General features: G+C 43.3%; 2 protein-coding genes across 5 annotated transcripts in view; one reads left to right on the forward strand and one right to left on the reverse strand.

Annotated features, from left to right (window-relative positions):
• The window catches only part of SUPT6H (SPT6 homolog, histone chaperone and transcription elongation factor), a 29,217-nt gene extending 10,507 nt beyond the window's left edge, over window positions 1-18,710 (reverse strand). Inside the window, exons 1-24 of one of the 3 annotated variants that reach the window (XM_031468390.2) lie at window positions 18,585-18,710; window positions 11,274-11,412; window positions 10,361-10,519; window positions 10,187-10,263; window positions 9,653-9,845; window positions 9,329-9,413; window positions 8,420-8,693; window positions 7,960-8,061; window positions 7,486-7,602; window positions 7,054-7,143; window positions 6,707-6,849; window positions 5,891-6,039; window positions 5,643-5,741; window positions 5,065-5,194; window positions 4,829-4,979; window positions 4,506-4,660; window positions 4,115-4,310; window positions 3,572-3,711; window positions 3,333-3,450; window positions 2,455-2,531; window positions 2,061-2,196; window positions 1,631-1,768; window positions 1,385-1,552; window positions 639-766 (exon numbers count right to left, since the gene is read on the reverse strand). In XM_031468390.2, coding sequence (XP_031324250.1) covers window positions 639-766; window positions 1,385-1,552; window positions 1,631-1,768; window positions 2,061-2,196; window positions 2,455-2,531; window positions 3,333-3,450; window positions 3,572-3,711; window positions 4,115-4,310; window positions 4,506-4,660; window positions 4,829-4,979; window positions 5,065-5,194; window positions 5,643-5,741; window positions 5,891-6,039; window positions 6,707-6,849; window positions 7,054-7,143; window positions 7,486-7,602; window positions 7,960-8,061; window positions 8,420-8,693; window positions 9,329-9,413; window positions 9,653-9,845; window positions 10,187-10,263; window positions 10,361-10,519; window positions 11,274-11,382 — 3,134 coding nt within the window. In that variant the 5' untranslated portion in view covers window positions 11,383-11,412; window positions 18,585-18,710. Of the gene's footprint in view, window positions 1-638; window positions 767-1,384; window positions 1,553-1,630; window positions 1,769-2,060; window positions 2,197-2,454; window positions 2,532-3,332; window positions 3,451-3,571; window positions 3,712-4,114; window positions 4,311-4,505; window positions 4,661-4,828; window positions 4,980-5,064; window positions 5,195-5,642; window positions 5,742-5,890; window positions 6,040-6,706; window positions 6,850-7,053; window positions 7,144-7,485; window positions 7,603-7,959; window positions 8,062-8,419; window positions 8,694-9,328; window positions 9,414-9,652; window positions 9,846-10,186; window positions 10,264-10,360; window positions 10,520-11,273; window positions 11,413-18,489 lie in introns of all 3 variants that reach the window. The other 2 variants (XM_031468389.2, XM_031468387.2) reach the window with 2 other exon arrangements.
• A 114-nt stretch (window positions 18,711-18,824) lies between these two features.
• SDF2 (stromal cell derived factor 2) lies at window positions 18,825-26,211 on the forward strand. Of its 2 annotated transcripts, none has more exons than XM_031468411.2 (3): window positions 18,825-19,108; window positions 22,041-22,285; window positions 25,299-26,211. In XM_031468411.2, exons 1-3 carry the CDS (start codon window positions 18,958-18,960, stop codon window positions 25,584-25,586), a joined length of 684 nt encoding a protein of 227 aa, XP_031324271.1. In that variant the 5' UTR covers window positions 18,825-18,957; the 3' UTR covers window positions 25,587-26,211. The 2 variants fall into 2 exon arrangements, with proteins under 2 accessions (XP_031324271.1, XP_010977273.1); XM_010978971.3 differs by having other exon boundaries at window positions 22,041-22,237.
• The last annotated feature ends 172 nt before the right edge of the window (window positions 26,212-26,383 follow it).

Below are 26,383 nucleotides of genomic sequence, written 5' to 3' on the forward strand. Positions count from 1 at the left end.
CCTTCCCAGGCTGGTCTTGCCCGTGCACTCACATGGACCTATGTTATTCGTGGAGTGTTACAGCAAAGCTGGGTGGAAAATGAAGTTTTAGAACTTGAAGCCTATTTCCCCACTGATTTCCATTACTGAATGAGGAGCTATGTGCCCGTGGAAAAGATCCTCCAAAGACTGAGTTGATAACTTCTGGAGAGGAAGAGGTCAATAGTGAAGTCCAAAGTCCAAATGAAAAGAACTTTCTCTCAATAACATCATTTCAAAATACACGAGATCTCTCTCCCCCTTCCTTATCTCCTCAGACCCCCCTTTCCACTGCCCGTGCTATCCCCACCCTTCTCTAGCCATAACTAACCATAACAACAGAACAAGTTTGTGTTTACTGAACCAAGCATTATGTTTTCTGTCCTTAATTTATAAACTAAGTTGGTTCTTTTTATGTTTCTCTCACAAAAAACCTTCACATAATTGAACTGATCTTTTCCATAGGTCAGAGGCTCTTGACTAAATAAAGGTTCCTCAACTTTGCTTTAAAACATTTGCTAATTTAAATAGCTTGTGGCCCTTTGACAGCCCTCTCCTTTGTATCCCCAAAGTAAAGCCCAAGGGAATTCCTCTTGGCCCACCCAGGCAGAGGGCATCACCTGTCCCCCAGGGAGGCCGTGTCGATCTTGAGGAAGCCAGCACAGTTCATGAAGACTTTGGGACCCATGTGGCACATGGTGACGAGCTGGGTCCGGCTCTCCAGCCTGGTGTTGTTCTGCTTCAAGATCTAGGGGAGAGGCCTGGAGTGAGCTGGAGCAGCAGGCAGGCATCACCTCCCAGCCTGCTTTCAGGTCTCTAGGAAACCCTCCCTGATGGGAACTTTGCCCCCACACCCCAATATTTGAGCACTACACCATACTAACTGTTACTAAAAAAATTATTTAAAGAACTTCATTATACTGACCAAAGACAATACATAGCTAATGTATGGCTTCAAAATTCGTGATAAAATATACACTCAAGTCGCCATCACTCATTTTAAGAAAAAGAATACTACCATTACTCTTGAAGGTCACTACATGATCCCCTCTGTGACTGAAATACTTTTTCTTTCCACTGGGAAAAAATTATCCTAAGGTCTGTGTCTAGTACACTCTTGCCTTCCTCCATCTGTTTTGAATCATGGCTTAGGCTATCTTTTCCCTAAGTCATCATAGCACAGCCGTGAAGAGCATGGCTGTGCCCACCCTATCTGAAGTCTGACTCTCACTCTGATGAGCTGGATGACTCTGGACAAGTGCCTTTACCCCTCTGACCTTGGTCTTTCTGTCAAAGCATACTGGCATAGTGTAAAGGCTCAATGGAATAGGAACTTCTTTTCTTCCCCGAGTCAACCCAATCCTACCTTTAGGAGATGGGTCCCTTTTCGAGGTCCCAGGCCACAGACATACTGTATTAAGGCCTGGCTATAGGGGTGGGCAATGGCACGGTTGACATCGACCCCAACCTCGTTGACTCGGTTGATAAATTCACAGTACAAGGCATTGAGCAGCTCTTCTTTCACCACATGCTCCTGTCAACACACAGCAAGTAGGGATAAGGTTACTGTGCCACTCTGCATACCTGGGGCTACCTGTTAACTCCTACTCACCTGCAAGGGGTGAAACTTGAGGCACAGGATGTCTTCATCAGAGCTGCACACTTGGGCAAATTCAATTAGAGGGTCCTGGATGCGCCGGGCCAGGGAGACGGCCTGTCTCAGCACTGGAGGGTAATCCCGGAATTCTGCCTAAGAGTCAAACGAGGGTCAGCGGGGCCATAAAGTTCCCTCAGCAAAAATAGCAAGAGAAAATCTAAACCATCTGGCTTTAAGTCACTTTCTCTTCTCTGGGACCATTTTTCCTGGGACCAATTTAATTTCTGGGGCTCCCAATCTAAACCATGACTGGCACAATGGAGAGTCTCTGTTTAGGTAAATAAACAGGTGCAGTCCTGTGCCCCTGATAACTTTTGTTTACCTATCTCTCTGGGGTTGATAACTTTTGCCTCTGTAGGTCCTAAGGGTGGGGCTCCAGCATTACCTCTGATTTCTTGCTGTTCATATAGAGAATGGCCAACTCGTTGTCAATCAGCTCCACCCCAATAGAGGACAACTGTTGGCCCTGGTCCAGCTCATGCACAATGCGCTTTACATCCTCAATCAACATCTGGGCGTCCCTGGAGGGATGAGGGGTGCTGGTCAGGGCTATTTCTGGACAGTTTCTCAGGGATGAACTATCTCATGGCTGGGATGGGGGAGGAGAGAGCTTTGAAGACAAAGAGGTACAATATTCCCAGGGACATCCCCTGAGGATGAAGGTATTATAAAAGCTCTACACAGGCACATGCCTACTATGTAATAGGCATGTGGCAGATTCAACAATAAAGGATGAGTGACTTCAAGCCAGGCCTGGCCCAATCCTCTGATGCCCCTACCTGTTCTCTCCTGCAACTGTCACCACATGAGGCTTTTTGTTCAGAAGAAATTTCTTTAGAGTTTCAATATCTTGAGCCTAGATTGAAAGAAAATTGGAGCTGAATGGCTCTGAGGATATAAAGATTTCAAGTACTTCTCTCTCGGTAAGTAGCTTGAGGCCTTACAAGACCAGAACAATGATGCATCACACTCTGTTTAACTGAAACACAAAACAAGGGGATGAGGACCTCTAGTTTGAACAATATACACATCTGTTAATGTTTTCCAAGATTATTCTAATTCTAGCTTAGACTTGAGTTGTGGTTAACTAAACATACTTGGGTCTTTTTTTTTTTACATAAACCACTGCCTAACAGTCAGGACTATTTTGATCTCACTTTAAGATTTTTCCTTTTTAAAACAGTTGCTTATTAAAAAGTACTTTTTAGAATGGGGCTCTCTCAAGAAAACTGAAAGATACTGTTAGGTTAAAAAAAATTAGAAGCATATACACAAGATGAATTCAAATTTCTCTTTCCTTGGAAGAAACACTGAAAGGCTAAAGCAGGGAAAAGGTTGGCGTAATGCCTCAGTGGCTTTCAGCTCCTGGAACAGGCTGACCTAGATGCTGGTAAGAACAGAGGCAATTATGGCAGCTCCCAGAAGCACACAACGCCTAGGAACTGGCCTTATGCCAGAAGTAAATTCTGCACCAGAACTTGAGTGCCATCTACTGCCTATGGAAGTGAGACTTATCCCAGGACTTGAGAGGTCAGTGACCAGGTCAGAGATAATCAGGGTCTTGCATGCGATGTTGCTTAGACCATTAGCTTTTAACCCCACTGAATTATAAGATGCATTCAAGATGTACACGTGGTAACCTATCCCAGATACTTGCCTTCTTTTCCCGTTCTTCCTCTCTCCACGCAGTTCGCCGTTTGGTAAAATGAGGCAGTCGGAGGAAGTCTGTCACTTCTCCTTCACCGTTGACCAAGGCGCAGAACACAGGGTGATCTCTGCCAGCCAGGCAGAAAAGGACCATGTGATAATTAGCAATATGAGGATATGAGTAAGAGAAGAATGAGATCAGGAAGACAGGTAAGGGCTAATGTCAGGCAGGCAGGAACAGGCAGTTACCTGGCAGAGGAGAAAGCAATGCCTAGGACTCGGATGCCCTTCCCTTGGTTCTCATCCATAAAGTCGTCATCTTCCTCTACCTGTTGATCTGGCCGGTAGGGTGCCACCCTCAACCAGTTGTAGAGCTTTCGACTGCAGGCCTGGGGAGGAGATATACCCAACACTATGGCCATCAGGCTTACCAACTGTGTTAAGGAAAGAGATGCAGATACACATGCACAAAGGTCATTTTCATATGCACACATTTTCTCACTCCTGGACAGGCTTATGACCTGAAGACATATCTTGCTTTTAGAAATAGGAGAGTACACAGAGGCCAGCCATATAAACAAAGAATATTTGTATGGAATCGAGGAGGGAGGGAAGAGGCCCTTTAAGTGAGGAGGTCTTGGAATGACCTGTGACTGCACTCACTCTCAGGTTACGCTCTGCCTGCCCCCAGTGCTTCCTCTTTAGGTACAGGATAGTTATTAGGAGTTCCTTCATGCTGAGCTCTCGTTTGGGAAAGTCCTACGACTAAAGATCATGAATTCCTGTCCTCACCTTTATGACATATTCTTTGGCTTCGGCCAGCAGCTTGTTCTTGAGCTCTTTGGCCATCTGCACATAGAGGAACTGCTGCAAAGCTCGCTCAATGGCCATGGTGCGCTGTCGGTTCCACTCCTGCACCTGGTGGCTGAACTCATCTCGGTAGTAAAATTGTTTGATTTCTTCAAAATATGTCTGGTCATTGCCATAGCTGAGAAAAGACAACACTGTGGTGTCAGGGATTGAGAAAAGGTGATGCCCAAACACCCATGAACACTGTGAGTAAACCACGGACAGTGGCTTGCTCAATTGAGAAAGTGTGGTTCACATTCCTGAGGGACCCTCCCTCCAACACACTCCTCGCCAAGCCCTCCCCAAAGAGCTTCCAGCCCAGAGTGTAGCTTACCCTTCTACCCCCTTCATGTCTATGCTGATGTCAATGGTGAGCAGTCCTTCATCTTCAGCCAGGCATATCTTGAGGAACTGATCATCTCTCAGTTCCTTAACAGGCTTGTTCTTTAAGTACTTGAAGGAGTAAGCATAGTGGGCCTCATCCACATCCTACACATCAAGAGGGAATCATCAGCCTATGGATAGCTGGGCTTGACCCTGGGGAAAAAGACCGCCTCTCTGCTCTCAGGCAGAGCTCAGCTAAGTGAAGGCAATAAACTCAGTTCAATCAAACAGAGCTGAACCACATACTGGATCAAAGCCCTCCAACTGGCTTACCTTTCTACCTTTCTTGGTGGGGGTTATATTTAGTTTGGCTCTCTCCTGGAAAGTCTGCCTCAGCACCTGCCGGACAAGTGGCTCTCGGGCAATCTGCAGGGCTACCATGTAGCGGGCACCTTCCAGTACAGCTTCTGGTGTAGGGAACTGGCTGTAGGGAAAACGGAGAAGCTGCAGGATGAGGGCATCTTTGTCCTCAGGTCCCTCCTCCTGCCAGCTACCTGCTGCAGGCCTACCTGCAAACATAATCCTTGGCCAGCTCCAAGGGCTCTGCAGGAAACTGCTCGGTCTCGTGCCGCTGGTAACTGTCCCGGAGGTTTTCCCCAAATTGCTCAGGAGTAAGCCCAAACTTTTTGGCCAAGCCATCTAAAGCAAACAGGAGAGTGAAAGGTGAGGCAACAGCTGGGCCGAATAACCTCTTAGCTTTTAGTTTAGAGCCGCAATTCTGGACATTAGGCTTTATAGGGGTCTCGAATGAGCAGGACCAGGATGTCTTAAAACAGTGAAAACAGTGACTGTAAACAGCTGACAGGCTGTTATGAAGCAGAAGGAACAGAAATTTTAAATATGACTACTACGCTCAGAACTAAGGTGGAAGCTACAGTTTAATAAAAGAATTTCCCAAAGATGGGATGAATTCCCTCTCTCTGTGAGTTTTCCGCTCCTTCAGGAATTATGGGAGAGGCTGAACCATTCCTGTGGCATGGGTCATGGGATAAGTGTTACAACTTTATTGGTGATTCACTCAGATGTCCTTTAAGTTCTTTTCCTACCTACCAGTGACTATTGGGGAATTTATGCAGTTAGTTTTTACCTAGCCCAGCACTCTGGCAGATGGTGTACATATCTCGGCGGGAAGCCTGCTTGAGCTCTGGCCCCCTCTGCTCCTCATCTTCTCCCTCCTCACCATCACCTGGAAGGAAAACATGAGTTAGTGCTGTAGTTTCCAGTCACTCCCAAGGATCTGACACACATAGAAAAGCCCCAAAGTGTACTCAGCCAAGGGCATCTTTAGAAAGGCCACGGACACTGAGCCTCTGGGTTTTCTTTTCCAGCACTCACCTTCCTCATCGCCCTCTTCCCTTACACGCTTTAGCTTCTTGCGGCTGGCCTTGGCGGCATTCTGCATCTTGGGGATGTCACGACCATAATAAAGCAGGAAATGATTGTAGACATCTTTTAGCTCATCCATTGACTGTACATCCTTGAGCCTGGAGGGAAGGGACATAAGACTTCAATTATCACTGAAAAAGGGTATACCCCAGTTTTGCTACAAGAGGTCCAATTCCCATGAGGCAAGATCCCAACTAGGATAGGTACCTGTATTATTTATTATTAGAGACATACAATGGACCCAGACCATGACTTAATTGTAACCAAAGTACCTTAAAATAGTAACATGTCAAACAATTGGTGGCTGGTGGTTGTCAGAAACAGCAACAAAAAGGGAGAGGCAGATGAGGCAGCACGTCTCCACCACAGCTCAGAGTCCTCGAGACAGTCCTTGTCCTTCCTCTCCAGCTTTATACCACTGGCCACTAAAATCATCTGATCCCTTCCCACACCCCTCTCTGATTCCAGGCTCACCAAACTACTTTCTGGCTTTAGTTTGGTTCCCTATGTAGCTTTATATACAGGGAACATACAAAAAAGCAAACATGACTATCTGATTCTCTTAAACCTTTTATACCAACATGAAGTAACAGGAATTTGCCTGTCAGAAAGATCACTTCTGACGAGTTGATAAATTGAGTTTCCGAGGGAAGGGCCCTGTGCTGAGAATTCTACAAGCTTATTCTGCTCTGGGGTTGGGGTTTGGGGGGAACCTGTCTCTGGTATGAGAGCTCCCTGTAATGGAATAAACCCTGCATATGCTACCTCTCCATGTCGGTGGTGTCCAGAGCCCGGATACCATCAGCAAGGGGCTTGTCAGGGTCAGCAGAGATTTGCTCATATTGATAAGCCTGCATCTTCTCAAACAGCCGCGTTAGGTTCTCCTTACGGATCCTCAGCTGGGTCCACTAGGGCAGGACAGGGCAGAAGTAAGGGCTGGTGTTCAGCCTTGGAGACCCAAGGCCATGCTGTTCATCACCAGGAGACCCTGGGGGAAGTCTGGCAGGCTTCGGGGTTTGGCTGCCACCTGATATGTACAAGGGGACTTTGGGCCCAGAAGCAGTAGTACCCAATCCAGCCCTCAGCCCCTTGGGGGTGCATATTCCTATTACCTTTTCATCCCACTGCCACACCCTCCATAGGTCATTGATATGCAACTCAGGCTCCACATACTCTTTTCGGTAAAAGGCAATGAAAGGCACCTAGAGTGGCAAGGAGATAGCATTCAGCCAGAGAGAAAAAATCTGCAAGGATTCCCTTTGCCAGAAGGATAAACAAACAGCTCCAAGAAATTCAACAGTTGGAAGCCTGGCCTCCCTCACATGCCCATCCAGGGCACACACTCTCCCCCTAGAGGGAAGATAATACTGCACATGGGGTAGCACTGTTCTCTTGATCACTAAAGTCTATGGTCCTTACACTTCTTGAGTCAAGGGACCACTGCTGATGATAGAAGGCAACTTCCACCTGAGTTAGGGAGCCACTTTTTCACTCACCCCTAGTTGAATTTTTAACCAACAGGCCACAAGGGCTTGAGGTGTTACCTCAAAATGCTGATTTCGCATGAAGCCCAGGGCCTCTTTAATCTTCTGAATTGTGCTGGGCCCTTTTCGACTGAAGCTGCTGGTTGGCTGCCCTCGGTCTAGGTAATCACAGCTTTCCTACAGTAAGAAAAAAAAAGAAACAGCAATGACACCATTACTTGCTTTGCCTTACCACATGCAAAACTGCTTCTTGTCACAGGATGACCTTCTCAGATGAAACCTAGGAAAATCTCCCTCATACCCCTGCACACACACATGCTGTTCTGTTCCAGGCACACAGATGTTTGGGGTAAGGGAGAAGCAGCTTCTCATCCTGATGAAGTGGCTTAGTCAGGAGTGGGATTCGAACCCACGCCTCCAGGGGAGACTGTGAGCTGAACGCAGCGCCTTAGACCACTCGGCCATTCTGAAGGCGGGCTTCTGATAAAGCGGCTTTGGTTCATGTCAAAACATAAGGATCTTTTTTTGGGGTACCTGCAGAGAAATAGTTGGTGTGGCAAAGGCGTTCCTGTAGATCCAGTCAGCCTCTTCTTCCAATTCATCATCTTCAGCCCCCTTGACTGGGATGGAACGGAGCTGCAGGAGATAAAACAACAGCATGAGACTGACTTTATCTTGTATCTCACATAGGAAAAACACATACTGCTTCTGAACAAAAATGTGTGCTCTGCAGGCATACATTTCTAGTACCCAAAAGAGGGGTGTCTGGCAAGTAGACACTTCGTCTATTTGCTAAAGAAAGAGTGCAGTTTCAGGAACCATTAGCCACATGAGTCTATGCTGAGCTGGACTCCCTATACCGCCATCAAATGGGGCTCAAAGCTGACTTCCTATATACCAACTGTTATCAGATTGTTGCTAGATTGTTTCTCTGCTATAACTCAAGGTAGGTGATGACAGGTTGGCAGAAGGACAGAGGCTGGTGCTTCCTTACCTGGAACCTCTCAGGCAGGTCAGTGGCTCGGATTTCATTGTCCTGATCTGTGAGGTGGCTGCTTTCTAGCTCGCTGGGCTCGTACATCTCAAAGATGCTCCTGCGGCTCACACGTTTCTTGGTGGTCTTCTTGGGGCGCACTCGGATCTCACCCTCAGCCTCATCATCCTCATACTCATACTCTTCCTCTAACTCTTCATCATACTCATTGTATTTCTCAAATTCATCATAGTCGAAGTCCACACCGAAAATCTCCTGGGCTTCTTGCAAGGCCCTGTGGGTGAGAGCAAAAGGCAGTTGGCCCAGGTTCTGGTGAGAGGAGAGGAATGCAACCCCTGCAGAGATCCTTTATCTACCCGAAGGGAACTGAGGTTAACAGAAAGGTAAATAAAAAAGGCATATTCATCATGGAGTAAAGGCTTAGCCGAGGGATATTTCTGGGGAAACTATGACTTACTGAGGTTAAAAGGCCCATCTTTGGCATGTGCAAGTGACAAGGATCAAACAGCAACAGGGCAGATGGGTCCATATCACGTTCAGTGGGTCTATCTTCTGCTAAGGCACTACAGTATTCCCTCAGGGCAAAAGCTTTCTTCCAACAAAATTATATTTAGAAAACTAATATATAAACAAATGAACATAGGGCTGCAAGTGGAAGGGAGAGGTTGGAGCCTTGCCCAAGTGTGATTCCACCCTAAGCCCACAGAGACCCTAGAATGCAGGAAGAGAGCTATCAGAGCTTCTAGGAGCAGTTCGACATCACTGCCTGGTAAAGGTTATTAGAGGCAGGGAAGCAAAATGGCTGAGAGCTGAGAATGTCCCATTTTTGGCAGAGAACTCTGACCTCCTCCTTCCTGACTGGGTCCATTCAGATGCCTTTATCACCACCTCCCACCAGACCCCACTCACGCATCTGTGTATCCAGGAAGCTTTTTCCGCCACTTAGGTTTTTTCAGTGGTTGTCCATCGTCATCCACAATGAAGTCATCAATATCTGGGTAGGGAAGGGAGGGGTTAGTGCTCAGAGGCAGGGGATGAGCCAGGACTGAATGGCTTTAGTTCCTACTATTTGAGTGGCCAGTGAGGAGGAGGGTAGATTGGCTCCTGAAAAGGAACTTCTTTGTGTCAAATGCTTGGGCCGTGTAGCTGAAGAATGGTTTCCCATTCTCTTCCTCAGGGTATGAAAACCCAACACCCGTACCAAAACAGGCTTCCCTGCCTGACGCCACATACCTGACTCTTCATCATCTTCCTCCTCCTCCTCGGGAGGAGCCATGGGGGCCTCCACGGCCTCCTGCCCTTCTTCCCCTTCCCCATCCTGGAAGATCTCCTCTGCAATAGCTTCTTTTTCATGTTCCTCCTTGCCATATTCCTCCTCATCGTCATCTTCATCATCTGACATTTTTTTGACACGCCGGTATTTTTGCTAGGGGTGGAAAACCTGCCTCATCAGGGCCTGAGGAGACTGGCATAAGGATGCTTGCTCTCCAGTCTCATTCCCATTTTCCCACCACAGTTACTCTGACAAGGGACATCAGAGAGAACACATCAAATGATGCTCTTTCAGCCCCAAGGCCCACCCTTGAAACTTTGATAAGCTTTTAACAGGCACCCAGAACTGGGCTCCAAAGCACAGTGATACTGAGCCATTTTCTCTTCTCTGATGTTCCCCAAACTGTTCTGGATGTGCCTCCTCCCCCTGGAGTCACTGAATTGCAAGGGCTTTTTCTCTCACCCCCAAGGTAAGAGACAAAAAAAGACACTTACTCCTCTTTTGACTTTGACACCCAAATTCTCCTCAATGAGGTCAAAATCATCATCCTCCAGGCGGTCGTCAAAAGATGCTAGAGAAGACAAAGTGTAGCCCATGGTGATGGGGAGGCCCCTCCTCCACTGAGACTTCCACCCCAGCCTCACCTGACCTGCAGAGAGGCTACTCACTGCGTTTTCTCTTCTTGTGGCCAACATCATCTTCTGAATCGCCGGAGTCACTGCCCTCGTCCTCCTCCCCTTCGTCTTCATCATCATCGTCATTGATAAAGCCTTTCAGGTTTCCTTGTTCATCCTGATCATCTAGGTTTTCCTCCTCCTCCTCCTCATCTGGAAAATATGCATGTTTGAGGCAAGCAGTCTGGGAAATAGGCTGGGGCTGGGGCAAGGCCACCTGCTTAACTGTGATTCTCCATCTGCTCTGAACCTAAAGACCTGGATGCCAAGTTAATTCTTCTGCCTCATCTAAACATGACCACTTAGAGCAGCAGCTTCCAGAAAGGACTACCTCTTTTCCACATTCACCCAACACGAGCTTCCTAATTACTTTGGCTCTTCAAAATCATTACTAGAGGCTTCACAGCTAACAATAACCTTTGTTTTCCTCTCACTTTATAAACATAGTAGCTACATTCCTTCTCTTATCCATAATGCTTTTGATAAAGCTTGTATTTTCCTTCCCATCTTTAAAGCCATTTCATGGTTCTACTTTGCTGATGGTCCTAATGGTTGGGTTTAGACAGAGAAATATGAAACTGGGTACATACATACCAACACTGTTAGGTCTCTAAAAGAGTGAAACACTACTTATGTATTTATTTATTGGTATACTGACTGTCCCCTCCCACTAATGTTAATTCCATGATAGCTGGGTCTTTATTTTGTATTCCTACTTCTAGGCACAGTGCCTGGCATACAGCATACAGATGCTCAGCAAATATTTTCTAAGAATGACTGAAAATTCTCAAGCTGGTACCTCATGTGTGATAACTTCTGTGCTCAGCCTGAGCCTCTCATCAGCAAGAATCCAACTATCCAAAGCTTAGCAATAGTGGGGAGAAGCTTGAGGCTGGGGCTTCCTCACCATCATCCTCCTCTTCTACAAATTTCTTGGTGACCCGGGGTACCACCTCGCCTTCATCATTGTACTCTTCCTCTGACTCCTCAGCCTCGCTTTCCACAAAATCAGACATTGCTGCAGCTTCTCACCGTTTGCCTGAAGACTAGAGAAGGAAGGGAGATGGGGATAAAAAATGAGACAGAGTTCCCTTAAACATTTCCACAAACAGCCTTCAGCTATGTGCCACTGCTCTGCCCAACCATTTCCATCTGGGAGGAGAGAGTAAGACTCAGATGGCTCCATCTCTTCTATTATCCATACTTCCCATGGGTGCCCTTTCAGGTATATCTTTAAAAAAGCAATTATACTGCACTGCTCTGTATGTACTGTCTGGTTTGCCCAAGGAGTTTTACCTCATGTTCCACTTGGGGGCAGAAATGGGTAGATGAAGAAAGAAATTAGGCAACAAACGTAAATGCAAAGACTGCTGGGCTTAAGAGTAGAGATCAAATCCTGGTCCCACCATCTACTATAAACCCTAGGAAATTATTTAATGTGCCTGAACATCAGTTTCTTCATCTGGAAAATGGCAACAGCACTCGCAAGATAGTTGAGAATATTACATAACATAGAGAAAGGAAACTATTTACTATTTCAATAAATGTTAACTGAGTTTGAATTTGAATCCTGGGCCTAAATTTCCTTAGCATTCTGTAACTTTGTACCAACCAATCCTAACTTTGTCTCTACTTCCCTGCTGTCAGATGCACCAAAAGCCTGGACATGGCAGGGGAGAACCACAGAACCATAATACGGAGTTTCCTGGGCTTTAAAACACAACACACATCCCACGAATCATAACATCAAGATTCTGTTCTGAAATCCTGAAGCTGGCTGCTGATAAACTCAGCACCACTCCTTATCCTGTCCTGAATTATCATGCTATTCTTTTCAAAGTGTATGACTGCCTACCCAGTACAAGCACTTGCTAGGAGCTGGGGATCTGAAGAGAAACAGGATGGTTTGTTTTCAAGGAGCTGACTTCTAGTAGAGGGCCAAATAAGGACCATGAGGTAATTTTATGTATTATGACATATATGTAGAGCAGACACAGGAAGATAACTGGAAAACAAACCCACAAAACCCAACCAAAACTAATACAGGCATTTCCTGGGTATTTTAAACAAATAGAAAAATGTGCCCTGAGGAATAATATTTATTGCACATCAAGTTCGAGACATTTAACAAATATCTTATTAACCCCTACATTGTCCAATGAGTTACAGCACACTCCTCTCTACTCAGCAAAGGAGGAAATAGACTCAGAGATGAAGTCACTTGCTCAATGCGACACAACTCTTAACTGCAAGAGCTGAAATCTGAGTTAAGGCTTGTCTGACTCCAAAGTCACAACTGTTTCTATCATACAGTAGTTCTCAGAGTGTGGTCCAGGGATCAACCCCCACCTTTCTCTCATGAATATACAGTGGAGTTTTCCAGAGGTCGTAAGACTTTATCACAACAAACTGAAAGTAGAGGATATGAGAATCTAGCAGTACTCTGTTAAAGCAGACATTAAAATAGATTTGCAAAAAAAAGAAAAGAAAAAGAAAAACAATGCCATTCTTTTCATTTTATTTTTTGTTTTGAAGATTACAGTTGTTTTTTTTATAAAATGTGTTATTTATTTTAAAATGTAGCAGGCTTATTTTTTTTTTTCTCAGCTTTATTGAGATACACAGTTGACCCTTGAACAACATGAGTTTAAACTGTGAGGATCTTTTTCTCAGTAAACATAGTACCTGTATTTTCATTTTACAGATCTTTAAATTAAATGTGGGTAGTTTGTGTTCGATTAGAGATCACAATATTTGAAATCAAAGAACTAGGGTTTAAGTCTTAATTCTATCCAAACTGTTTTAGCTTCCTGCTGTTAGATGAGTCACTTATTAATTCGTTTGTTTTTGAGGCAGAAATAGCAGTATGCAGACTGTGGGAGGAGCAGAGAGTCAGCACCCTAACCCTTGTGTTGTTCAAGGGCCATCTGTAATTGATGCATAACACTGTGTAAGGTTAAGGTGTATAACGTGTTGATTTGATATACTTGTATGTTGCAAACAGGCTTATTATTATGTTAAAATGAAGTAATATCTATTAGTTTTAATTTCTAATCTGGTAAACATCTATATATATATATCTCATAAATATCAATAGATATAACTCACATGAACAAAATGTCTCTGAAATTTTAAATTATCTTTAAAGCATAAAGGGGTGCTCGGATCAAAAAGTTTAAGAGCCTCTACACTGTATCTTTATATAGGTCCCACAGGATGGTGACATAGGAGGCCTTGGGATAGATGAATGTCCCCTTTCCCCCCAAGATCTATACCCTTAAGGTCATTTAACTTAAGTACAGCCAAAAATGAATATGTAAAACTTCTGTCAATTAAATGTGGTGCTCTGATTTTAATACCACTCCCCCTCAGCCCTGAACAGAGCCATTAAAAATAGATTTGGGTGCAGCAGCCCCCACACATAGCTTGCTTTAATTAGGCTATCAGACCCACAGACTCAGTTTTGTAAGGCCTCAACTTACTTCACACTAAATGCCAGCTCCTGCAGACCAGATGCCCTATAGCTTATCAGCAGAGAGAAACAGCCTACCTGATGAAAATAACAGCTTTCTTCTGTTTCGGGAGTGGCTGGTGCTCTGTGCTGCATGCAGCTTTCCTCCCATTCTCTAGATCAGCAATAAAGTACATGATGTGCTACAGCTGGGGAATGCCTCCAATCTAGCCCACTGGCAAGACTTCCAGTTAAAAGAGGTTGTGCCAGAAGCAATCCTGACTTGCTGCAACTTATGGGAGCTAGATGTACAGAGGGTGCTGCAGCAGCACTGCAGGCTGAGGTTGGCAAGCAGCAACTATTCCAGAACAAAAACACTACTTATTAGTATATGGTTGTTATTAATATTTGACATCTGAGATAAGTCTGATGTCTTTTGGGTTTTGTATTTAGTACTTATGCTTTTGAATTTTCCCCATATTCAGACTGTAAGTTACATTTGCTACTGAAATAGGTCTAGAAAGGGAATGGGGTGCTGAAAGGAGGTTTCTCCAGGCAGAAGCACAGCTGCAGTACAAGATGTGGCTCAAAGGGAGAGGCTGGCAGTTACCATGACATTCTTGGGAAGAGGAATGGTGCTGGGATCAGATTGCCACAGGGGAGGCCCTCCGCAGTCCCTCCCTTTGAACAAGATGATGTAGGAGGCAATTAAAAGGAGACCAGAGCAAAAAAGAGATGTCTGTTAATTCCCTCCACTGGCAGCTTTAATTAACATTTACTTTTTTTTTTAAGGGTCAAGCTCTGTGCTGGGACTTGAATATATAAAAATGAGTAAAACATGCTTTGGACCCTGGTGTACACAATTCATCTCAAAAAACTTGTAAATAAAGTTATGACAAAGCATAAATGTTTTATGGTAGTTATATACAGGACTATGAAAGCAATATGAAAGAGGGAGGTCAGAGAATGCCTCAGAAGAGGTGAAGCCTGAGTTGAGAGGAGTTAAGAAGACAGACTGGTAAAAAGCAACACGAGCAAAGGCTTAGGTCTGAAAGGGCCTAGTGGTCTGGAAAATAGCCCCAGAAGTCTGGTGCGGAGTGTAAACTACAAGACATCCTGCATTTTATGAGCAAGGGCCTAAGGCTATTTCAAAGGTGTTCACTAGTGACTACCCAATTTAGAATCCAAAAATCTAAGAGTTTGAACTCTTTGGTATGAAAAATCCTAATCACATCAAGTCAAGATGTTAGAAGACAGCAAATGTTAATTCTACCTATAATCATTTTAATATGCTCACCATATTTATAAGAAATAACAGTCTTACAATCTTTTCAGTATCAGGGTATAAAAAACACTACTGTTAATAATGGCTAATGTAATAACTAATTTAAAATTATTAGTTATCCCTTTTCTTTCCATGTTTCCTTTGGGGACAAGGAAAGGGCACAAGAGGAAGAGAAACAACTGAAATAAGTAACCAGATTCAGAATCCCTGCAACACACAGAGGGAATAACAGTTACTGAGCTTTATGTAACACAATGGGGAGCATATAGTTCCTTCTCTACAGAGGGCCAGATCTGCTGTTAAAGTACAAAAGCAAATGGAAAATACGTACATGAATGGGAGTGGCCTAATTTGGCTCAGGAGTCTTAGTTTGGTAACCCTCGATCTAGAAGTACAGAAAGTCTTTAAAGATTGATGGCAAAGGTACCAATGGGAGCTTGTAATAGAAGACTCTAACCCAATTTTGAGGAAGCGACTTAAGGACCTTAAAAGTGAGGAGGAATTAACTAAGTGAAGAAGTTGGTGTCTTTGGAGGTGGTTGGAGGAGTGATGTTGTTGGAGGCAAGTGCTCCCAGCACAAGGCCCAGGATACGCTGTGGCAGGAACCATGAGGGCCAGTTTGGGAAGAGGGAGAAGGGTTCATAATGAGTTGGAGGTGAGGTCACAAGGATCTTGATAGGATAACTTAAGGATTTTTGATTCTATCTGAAAGGTGCTGAGAAGCCCCTACAGGGTTTTATACCAAGAACTGACTCAGTAATTTACTTTCTGATTCTATAAATAATTACTTAATGAGTGCTTACTACACGCCAGGCATGTACAAGACAAAATCCCTGCCCCTAGCATACCTGTGTTCTGGGGCAGGAGACAAACCACAAACAGATAAAGCTTGCTGTAAGTGCTAGGAAGGAAATAATCATCCTCACCTCTGAGAGGGTTAGTTCAGACTGAGATGTCAAGAATGGGTAGGATGTGGTAGGCAGAACCAGGGGAAGAGGTTCCCGGCAGAAAAGGTGGGCAAGAACCTGGCATATGGTAGGCAATGTCCTAAGGCTAGTGTGACCAGAGAATGGTGACGGAAGCAGGATGTGAAAGGGAGGAGGGGTCTGCTCAAGCAGGTCTGTGAAGGTCATGGAAAGCCGCTGGAGTGTTTTAAGCAGGGAAATGACATGTTCTGACCTGACCTGATCCTCCTATGTGGAAAATGGACTGGGAGAAGTTCTGGGTGGAAGCAGGGAAAACTGAGAACACTATTTCAGTAGCTTGGGAAAAAGAGATGGTGGCTTGCAACAGGGTGGTAGCAGCAGAGATGGAGAACAAAAAAAAAATTTGAAATATATTTTGGAAGTAGAAGTGACAGGACTAACTAAAAGACTTGGGGAGGTGAGTAGTAAGAAAGAATCCAATATGATTCTCAGAGGTCTGGCTTTGGTAACCATGTGGATGAGAGTATCACTTAGTAAGGCAGAGAAGATCAGGTTTGGAATGATAGGGAACCCAAAATGTTATGCCAGGTTTGGGATGTCTAAGAGACAACCAAATGGACCTATTAAGCAGGCATTTTGTATGAGTCTTAAACACAGAAGAAAGAAGGCTGGGCTAGAGAGTTTAACTTGGGAGTTGCCAGCTTTCAGATGCTGATTAAAGCCACAGGACTGGATCACCTAAAGGAAGCACACAGAAAACCTAGGATTAAACTCTGAAGGAAATTCAACATTTAGACACTAAGTAGAGAGTAAAAGTAGCTAGCAAAGGAGACTGAGAAGGAGCAGCCATAAAAATGGAGAAAATCCAGGAGTGAAGTGTCAATGAAGCTAACAGAAGAGAGAACTTAAAGAGAGGAATAAACTGTGCTGAGTATTCCATACTGAGAAAGATGAGAACAAAGTATCCACAGGATTTGACAAAATAGAAGTCACTGGTGACCTTGACAAAAGCAGTATCAATGGAGTGGTCAGAAGAGAAGCCAGACTGGTGTAGGCTGAAGAATGAAAAAAAACTGAGAAAGTTGACACAGTTGGAAATCTGGCTATGAAAGGAAATTTTAAGAAGTAGAATGCTAGCTAGATAGGGATGAGAGGAATGCCAGAACATAATCTGTATGTTGATGGGAACAGATTTTTATGGAGAGGTAGGATTTGGTGATTGATTATATTGGAGAATAGTGGAAATAAAGAATCAAAGTATTACACTGTAGCATAATCTGACTGTGGTGCCTTAAGAACAGAGGAGCAGGAGCAAATTTATTTGCTTCCAAAGACCATATGTTTCCACCCTACTGGGGAGCCCTCCTTTCTTGTGAAGGTCTACTGAGGGAGGGAGAACTGTAAAATACGACTACACCACTTCTCGATGTGATTAATCCCATGATGAGATTTAAACCTCTTAGAGTAGTAATACTATGCTAATCTAATCTTGTAGCCAACCAAACCAACTAAATAAGCTTTCAGATGATTCAGATTTGTCCTCGTTGAAGGAACACAAGTCATGGAAAAGGGCTGTAAATTCACAACTGATGTGGGGAGCAATCATACTTCTGTAATCAATACATGGAAGACTTAAAAATCAGTAACTTTTGGATAAACAGTCGAACTAAACTTTTTTCCAAAGAAATTAATTAATTTCAAAATTCTTTACATTCTCCATGATCATTAATAGCAGCAATGTAATTTAATACTCCCTTGCTACTTCTGATATTACAGTGAATTTCTACGGAAGTATTTTCGGAGAGCTCAGGCCTCCTGTAACTGAAAAACAAGTATCAGTACTTGCAACAACCAAGGGAAATGAACTGCTCAAACGAGTGCCTAGACAGAGAGACAGAGAGACACAAACGGGAAGAAAATAAAGTTTTAACTTAATATCGCATTCGTACGTGTATGGTAGACGTCTGATGGATGTAGCCATCTACACAAATTTCTAATTATATCATTTAACAACATGGAAAAAGAAGGAATTTGGCATCGCCCCCTACTCTGATAGCCGAGTTGCTGAAAGCTCCGTAGGTTTCACATCCCCAGAACAAACAATTCGATCACCTGATCCTGACTCAGAAGCCCTAGGTCCCTTCCATTCCAAACCCTATCGCGTGGCCCAGTTTTCAGAAGCTGCGAGAGAGGGACGGCATCCCAGGAAGCCTGTTGATACAACAGGCCGCCCAATTCCTGGGTTCTGGGGTGGCACAGGATTGGGAAAAGACTTAAGACTCTAAGCAACTATCTTGCTTTCCTCCTCCTCCTCCTCCCTCATAGAGAAGGGAAGGTCGGAGGCCCCACTTCTTCCCGCATAACGGCTCCCCAGTGCCTCTTCCCTTACGGGACCAGGCCCTAAGAGCCTAGCTCCCCACCTGACCCATTCGAGGAACACACTTTCCAGTCCAAACTTTACCTGCTTGAGGCCCGTCCCTTCTCCAGTGCCCCCAGCCCCCACCGAGGAAAATGGAGTCGCCGAACCGAGACTGGGAAAGGATAGTACGAACCCACCGCACGGCCCCTCCGCCGCCACCGCCGCCGCTGCTGCGTCAACGTGCTACGTCACTTCCGGCCCCCTGTCACTGGGAGTGGGCGGGCCATTTCTTCTTCTCGGCTCCCTCCTGGCTCTCCTGGCTTGGTCGAAGGAGCGCGAAAACTGGCAGAAGCGGTTCAGAAAAGCAGCTGTCACAGGGCCCCGGGAACGGAACGAGGGAGTCGGAAGCAACTAGGCCTAGCTAGTTCCTTAGGCCTCTCTAGCCAAAGGAACCATAAAGACCAGATTGGGCTTCTTCCTTTCCTCCTCTCTGTGGTTCCGCTCGCAGCTTCCGGTTCCGGGGAGGGGCGAGTTTTCTTCGAAGATTAGGGGCTCTGCGCTACAGCCAGGATGGCTGTGGTGTCACTGCTGTTGTTTGGGGGTTTGTGGAGTGCTGTGGGAGCGTCCAATCTGGCTGTCGTTACATGCGGTTCTGTAGTGAAGCTGCTCAATACGCGCCACAACGTCCGACTGCACTCACACGACGTGCGCTACGGGTCAGGTACTGCCACCCGGGTTCGGGTGGGCTGGGAAGGCCTGCTAGGCTCCGGAGGGGGTGGGGCCTAGAGAGAATCTGAGGGGTGTGGTCTGGGAAGGTTAGGGGAGCCGGGGGGAGGTTCCTGAGGTCTGGAGGCGGAGAGTCGGAGAATTCAGTGGTCCTAAGGCATCTTAATCGTAATACCAACTTGTATCTGGTGAGCTACGTGCCAGACATATTACATATTTACTTCTGAAGACTTATTCTTACGCGATATAGGCCATTATTATCCTCATTTTACAGATGAGGAAACAGACTCAAATAAATCGCATGCTCAAATCCTTGGCAGCTAGTGAATGACAGAGACGGTTCGATCCAAATCTGTCCAGGTTAAAAGCCTGCGTTCAGTTACTGCAGGCTGGCACTACTCAGTGCGGGAGAGACAGACTTGTAGAAAATTACAGTAAGTCTTGTTATCTCTGAAATCTTCCAAGACTTCACTCTTTGACTACGACACTCTTGTCTAACTCTTTTGCATCTTACACTTAACTTCATCTCTTTTCTTTGGCCTCTTTTCACTCAAACCTTACCCTCGTAAAGAAAAACTGAAGCACTCAGTGGGATTGGAAGGGAAACTGTTCAGAGGGCTTTTTAACATATGAAAATAAAATACTTAGTTTGTGGTTCATTTATAATTGTAGCAGTTATTTGTGGGCCCATTCACTCAGTATAGATTTAATGAGTTCCTACTGTGTGCCTGATACTGTTCTAGATACAAGAGACACCGTAGTGAACCAGTCAGCAAGTTACAAGAAAACAAAAACAGACAAAAAGAAGAGCGTAAGGTTCAGCTAGTAAGATGTGAGAGGCATCTAAGATGACTGCTAGATGTCTGTCTTAGGTAACTGATGATGCTATTAGCTGAGAGAGGAAGGCGTTCTCCTAGATGGGGCTGGTGTGTGGTTCATGATCCCCAAAACCTGTCTGACCAGTTAGGCTAGGAAAGGGGCTGAATTTTCATTGTTGGCAGAAGCAGTTCAGGAAAGCAGCTGTCACAGAGCCCCGGGAACAGAAGCTAGAGGGGGTCAGAAGCAAGTTTGGAAAACACAGGGTTTCTTTATAGGAGGGTTTAATAATCTTAGTGGCCTTTCAGTGAATAACTACTATGTGTCAGACTTATATTTTAATTTGATCTGGTTTCCTACTTTGGATCTACTAAATCAGAACATGGGTAAAGAGAGGCCTGCCAGTAAGAATCTGTAGGTTTGAAAAGCTCTTCAGGTGTTCCTGATGGGCAGCCACATTTGAGAACCAGGCTCAGTCTGAAGCTCAGAAGAGAGAGATCTGTGTTGAGCCTGAGACACAGAGTTAAGTACAATATCATTGTACAGGTGGTGGTTGAAGATGTGGGGAGAGAAGATGAGATTGCTCAGGATGAACTGTGGTTCTCAATCTGTTGTCAATTTGAATCAGTTGAAAAACTTGTTGAAGTACTTGTAAATGCTTTTGTCTTCATCTCCAACAAGTATTTAAGAGTGCATAAGGGCCAGGGATAGAACTCTGGGTAATCCCAAAGTTTAAGGACGGGAGAGGATGTGGAAGGCTGAATGACAGTGAAAAAGTAGGAGACAGAAAATGTACAACATGATTTAGTGAAGCATGACAGTGAGAACCAAGAGAACTGTAAGGCAAAAGCTAGAAGTAAGAAGGTAGGTTGGTTTGCCCCCCCCCCCCCTTTTATAAGATAAAACAAAATCATTATGAGTTGAGTAGAAACAGCAAGAGTGAGAAGCTGGTAGTTTAGTTCTGAACATTCACACAGATAACTGTGGTACAAGGCATAATGTGTTAAGTGGTAAAAAGGAAAGTGTCATCAAAAGCTTGTGGTCAGGCAGGGCCAGAGGACTGAAGGCAAAGCTAAGAGAAATAGGCAAGAGTAACTGAGGAAAGTGGGAAATATGGAGTGCCTTCCAAGAATTGACTAATGAATGAGGCCTAAGGAAGGGAAATCTCTGGAGTTTATATGAATGGCCTATTTGGAGGAAATTGACAGAAAATAAAGCTTTCTGGGAGGCCAGGTGGTAGAGTGGTTTAAGAATGCGAGTTGTAGAGTCAGGCCACCTAGGTTCAAACTCCAGCACTGCCTCTTGGGGTTGTGTGTGACCTTTGGCATATTATTAAGCCTTTCTAACACTCCAGTGTAAAATGGGGGAAATAGTAATACTTACTTTAGAGAATAGATGCATGTATCAAATAAGAATAATCAATCAAAAGGCTTGGATTGGTAATTAGGTTCAGTACACATTACCTACCCGCCAATTATTGTTTGTATATTTCTTTTTTTCCCCCAAGTCTGTAGCTACATATTTAACCTAGTACCTTTTAACCTGCAGAATTGCACCATTTGTAAGCAGTGTTAACCAAATTTAGATGATTTAAGAATACTTTTACAATAGGTTGATAGATCACTTACAGGAATTGGGGAGCTGTAATGGCTTGTTGGATTAAAGTTGACAGGAATAACTGGTCTCACTTTAACTGTGAAATGTGGTAAAAATTTTTGATTGTAATACATAGTAAACATTGAATAACATTACAAACATGTTAATATATGATTAGACACCTGACATATATTAGGGGCCATCCAGGCTAGTATATATAGGTAAATGCTGCCTGTGCTTCAAAAAAACCGCATGTGTTCACTTATTTAGTGCTCTTGGATGCAAATTCTTGGAATTTTCTGATGTAATATACTCCTAAATATAGTTCATCATACAGTAACTAATACTGTATAAATACATTTAGTATTTCTCATGCATACTTTAATGTTGTAGGAAAAAATATTACGAAGCATAGGATTTCCTTCCAACCCCTCCAAACCTATTATGTAACACATGAAAGAGAAGGGTCAGGTTGAGCTCACCCTCTTCCTTTTCTTTCTTTTTTTTGACTGCAGGTAGTGGGCAGCAGTCGGTGACAGGTGTAACCTCCGTGGATGACAGCAATAGTTACTGGAGGATACGGGGGAAGACCGCCACCGTGTGTGAAAGGGGAACCCCCATCAGATGTGGTCAGCCCATCCGACTAACACATGTCAACACTGGCCGAAATCTCCATAGTCACCATTTCACCTCACCTCTTTCTGGAAACCAGGTGAGGTGGCATCCCGTGGATCACTGCTGCTCTACCGAGGAGTACTCAGTTGAGTTGTTTGATACCTTAGTTCTTAACCCTTTCTTTTCCAGATGTAGGTGTTCTCTTTTGTGCAGACCTGGAGAATATGCTTCTGTCCCATATGTGTGAAGGAAATTGTTTCTGGTCAAAATGGAGACTCTACGTCTAGATCAAATCAAGAAATGATGAGGGAAGAGAGACTAGGTATATGTTAGCATATCATAAGGTATCTTGATTAATCCTGCTATAAAGAAACCCTATGTTTTCCAAATTGCAAGAAAAATTATTACCATTATGATTTTTTTAATGATGCTAACTAACCACATTAGGAAAATAAATTATGTATTGTGCCATTTTTTTAAGCCTTGAATTTTCGGATGATGTGGACACCTTAATGACTGATTCCCTCCCACCCCTACTTTGTACATAGTTTTCCCTGTTAACATCTTAACATTAGTTTGGTAAATTTGCCACAGTTAATATAGCAATACTGATACACTATTATCAACCGGAGTCCATAGTTCATTTTGGTTTCCTTAGTTTTTACCTACTAGCTCTTCTCTTTTCTGTTCCAGGATCCCATGCACGTCACATTTAGTTGTCATGCTTCTTTATGTCCCTATTTTTTTTTTAAACTTTTTTTATTGAATTATAGTCATTTTACAACGTTGTGTCAAATTCCAGTGTAGAGCACAATTTTTCAGTTATACGTGAACATACATATATTCATTGTCACTTTTTTTCGCTGTGAGTTACACAAGATCTTGTATATATTTCCCTGTGCTATACAGTATAATCCTGTCTATTCTACATATGCCTGTCAGTATCTACAAATTTTGAACTTCCAGTCTATCCCTTCCCACCCCCCACCCCCTATGTCCCTCTTGACTGTGACAGTTTCTCAGATTTTTCTTCTTTTTGTTGACCTTGACAGTTTTGAAAGGGGCTAGTTAGGTATATTATAGGGTGCTCATCTATTGGAATTTGTCTGATCTTCTTATGATTAGACTGGATTTATAAAGGTTTGGGCGAGGAAGACCGCAGAGGTAAAGTGTAATTTTCATCATCTTTATCAAGGATACATAGTATCTGCATGATTAATGACTGTTGATATTGATTACCTGGCTGAGGTAGTGTTTTTCAGGTTTCTCTTGTAAAGTCAGTCTTTCCATTTTTCCCTTTTACATACTGTACTCTTTGGAAAGAAGTCACTATGCACAGCCCACACTTAAAGAGTTATGCTACCTTTAGGGTAGAAAAGCTGCATAATTTATTTGGAATTCTTCTGCATGTGTGATTTGTCTTTTCTCTATTTACTTAATCATTTATTTACATTGGTATGGACTCCTGGATATTTATTTTATACTTTAAGTTATAATCCAATAGCACTGTCTTTATTATGTTGCTCAGTTGTTCCAACTTTGGCTATTGGGAGCCCTTTCAGTTGTTTCCTGTATCCATATGACATATTTCCATCATTGTATATATTGTGTGGGTGTGTTTTAACACTTCCTTACTTTCTGGCACTATGAGATATTCTAGGCTCATCTTGTATATTTCTTGTCCAGTCCTAGAATGAGCTATTTCCCTAAGGAGTCCTGCTTCCATTTATTGGAGAATGGTACTCTTAGATGTAGGCCCTACATGAGCTTGTTGCTACTGGGATATTGTTTCTTTTAGGCCCTCTCACCTGACAGGGCTAAGAAATATCTGCATGTGAATGCATATACACATAACCATAAATGTTCATATGTGTAACCATCTGTGTCTATATTAAATGAAATAAGAGTTCTTACTGATGTCTCCAGCTCTAATCCATTGTCTCATAGATCATTTTAGCCTCCTCCCTTTGCTTATTTGTAAATTCCCACTCTTAACAGTGAGATACCTGGCTCCTACCACTGTTGTCCACTTACTTACTTGTTCAGTTCCAGTATAGTAATAGAATTGTTAATTATGTGCAGTTCCTTTTGCCTTTAGTCTTACAGACTATATTTCCAAATGACTGCCTTCTTATCTAAAATTTTATGGCTGTTAGTGTATATTTAAATTATATATGTTTTGTAGTGGTCATTTTGTAAAGTATAGAAAATTGAATCACTGTGTTGTGCACTTGGAACTAACAGTGTTGTAGGTTCACTATACTTCAATTAAAAAATATCTGTATGTCTGAAATAATCAGTAACTTATTTTTTAAATTAGTTAAAAAAAAATTTTAACAGAGATACCAGGAATTGATCCTGGGACCTTGCACTTGTTAAGCACACACTTTACCACTGAGCAATACCCCCACCCCTTAGTAGCTTTTTATTATCATACAAACTGAATTCTTGGCCTTAAGGGGAATGAGATTAGAATACGAGTAGAAGATAGAACCTGCTATACTTTGCTCGGTTAATATATATTATTTCATTTAATTCTCATAATTATTTTGTAAGATATTATTGTCATCATTTTATAGAGGAGAAGATGAAAGCCCAAAGGAGTCACACAGGAAGGGACAAAACTGAGATTTAAGGTTTGCCTGTTTCCAGAGCCCATCCCCTTTCCAACTTGTGTTTCTCACCAGGTCACTTAAAATCTAGTTGAGGGAATGAGGCAGGAATAGTTAAAAGTCAAATAATGAGGTAAAATATTTTTAAGACTATAATAGAAAATAAAAGGCAAATAGAGGATTACTTGTAAAATAAATGTTTGGGCCATAATCTTATGGCAATTGATTTCATGTCTTTTGTGTCTTTTTATTTTTTTCCCACAGTTTATTTTATTTATTTGTTTGTTTTGTCAGGGGGAGGTAATTAGATTTTTATTTATTTTTAATGGAGGTACTAGGGATTGAGCCCAGGACCTTGTGCATGCTAAGCACGTGCTCTACCACTGAGCTATACACTCCCCCCTATTTTATTTATTTTTGAACAGTATTGGAAAACCTCTTATTTTTCACTTTTAGATAGCCTTATTTTTCTTCCCATTGCCTCCCTCTTTTTTCAAGCCTGTGTGTCAGCCATACTAATGTTGCTTACCTATCTGTGTCTTCTAGGAGGTGAGTGCTTTTGGTGAGGAAGGTGAAGGCGATTATCTGGATGACTGGACAGTGCTCTGTAATGGGCCCTACTGGGTGAGGGATGGTGAGGTGCGGTTCAAGCATTCTTCCACCGAGGTTCTGCTGTCTGTCACAGGAGAACAATATGGTCGACCCATCAGTGGGCAAAAAGAGGTGCATGGTATGGCCCAGCCAAGCCAGAACAACTACTGGAAAGCCATGGAAGGCATCTTCATGAAGCCCAGTGAACTACTGAAGGCAGAAGCCCACCACACAGAGCTGTGAGTCTGGAGGATGTGAGCCACTGTTACTGCACAGTGTTCATAGACATCTGCTGCTCCTTCCCCCTTTGGATTTCTGCCACAGGCTCCCTGGGCAGTGGCCATGTCACCACTAAGATGAAGATGCGTGACAGAAGACAGAGGCTATGTTTGGAAGCTTCAGTCCTTCATACTTGAATTGGTGGTTCTCCCAGACTTGGGTCAGTTCTTTCTGAGTACAGGACTTGTTTGTGAAGGAACGGATGCTTTTTATTCATACTAATAAAACAAACTGAGGGAGACATCCCTCGTAGCTGGGAAATTTTTATTCCTTAGAATCTTGGCATCATGGATTATTAATGTGTGTGACTTTTCTTCTACTTTCTTTCTCCAAATTGAAAAAAATTTCATTGTTACTGTGTTGTCATTTATTAGATGTGCTATTTCATAATCTGATAAATCCTTGAGTCCTAAAAGTCATTACAAACACTCTTGAGATGCTGGAAACCTTTAGTGTAGGCACTTTTGAGAGCCTTACTTACATTCAAACTTTTTCTGTCTCTACTTTCACCTTTCTCTCAGCATCTCATCTTTGTTTTTTGACAAATTATGACTAAAGACCCTTAATAAATAGCCAGTGAGATGTTTTACTTTGGATCTGTTACTGCACTTGATAAAAAGAGGTAGATGTAGAAAGAGGAACCAACATTTATTTACTGTCTGCTAAATAGTAGGCACCATATTATAATATTTATTTTTTAAATTTTTTGGGGGGTAATTAGGTTTGTTTGTTTGTTTAATTAATTAATAATGGAGGTAGTG

This window comes from Camelus dromedarius, chromosome 16, assembly GCF_036321535.1.
Source record: "Camelus dromedarius isolate mCamDro1 chromosome 16, mCamDro1.pat, whole genome shotgun sequence".
Lineage (NCBI taxonomy): Eukaryota > Metazoa > Chordata > Mammalia > Artiodactyla > Camelidae > Camelus > Camelus dromedarius.

Bases quoted from the DNA above. Each gene is read 5' to 3' on its own strand.
- SDF2 (XM_031468411.2), top strand. From the start codon at position 18,958: ATGGCTGTGGTGTCACTGCTGTTGTTTGGGGGTTTGTGGAGTGCTGTG. The intron at 19,109-22,040 runs GTACTGCCACCC...TTTTGACTGCAG, and splicing joins CGACGTGCGCTACGGGTCAG to GTAGTGGGCAGCAGTCGGTG. The intron at 22,286-25,298 runs GTTGAGTTGTTT...TGTGTCTTCTAG, and splicing joins GCTCTACCGAGGAGTACTCA to GAGGTGAGTGCTTTTGGTGA.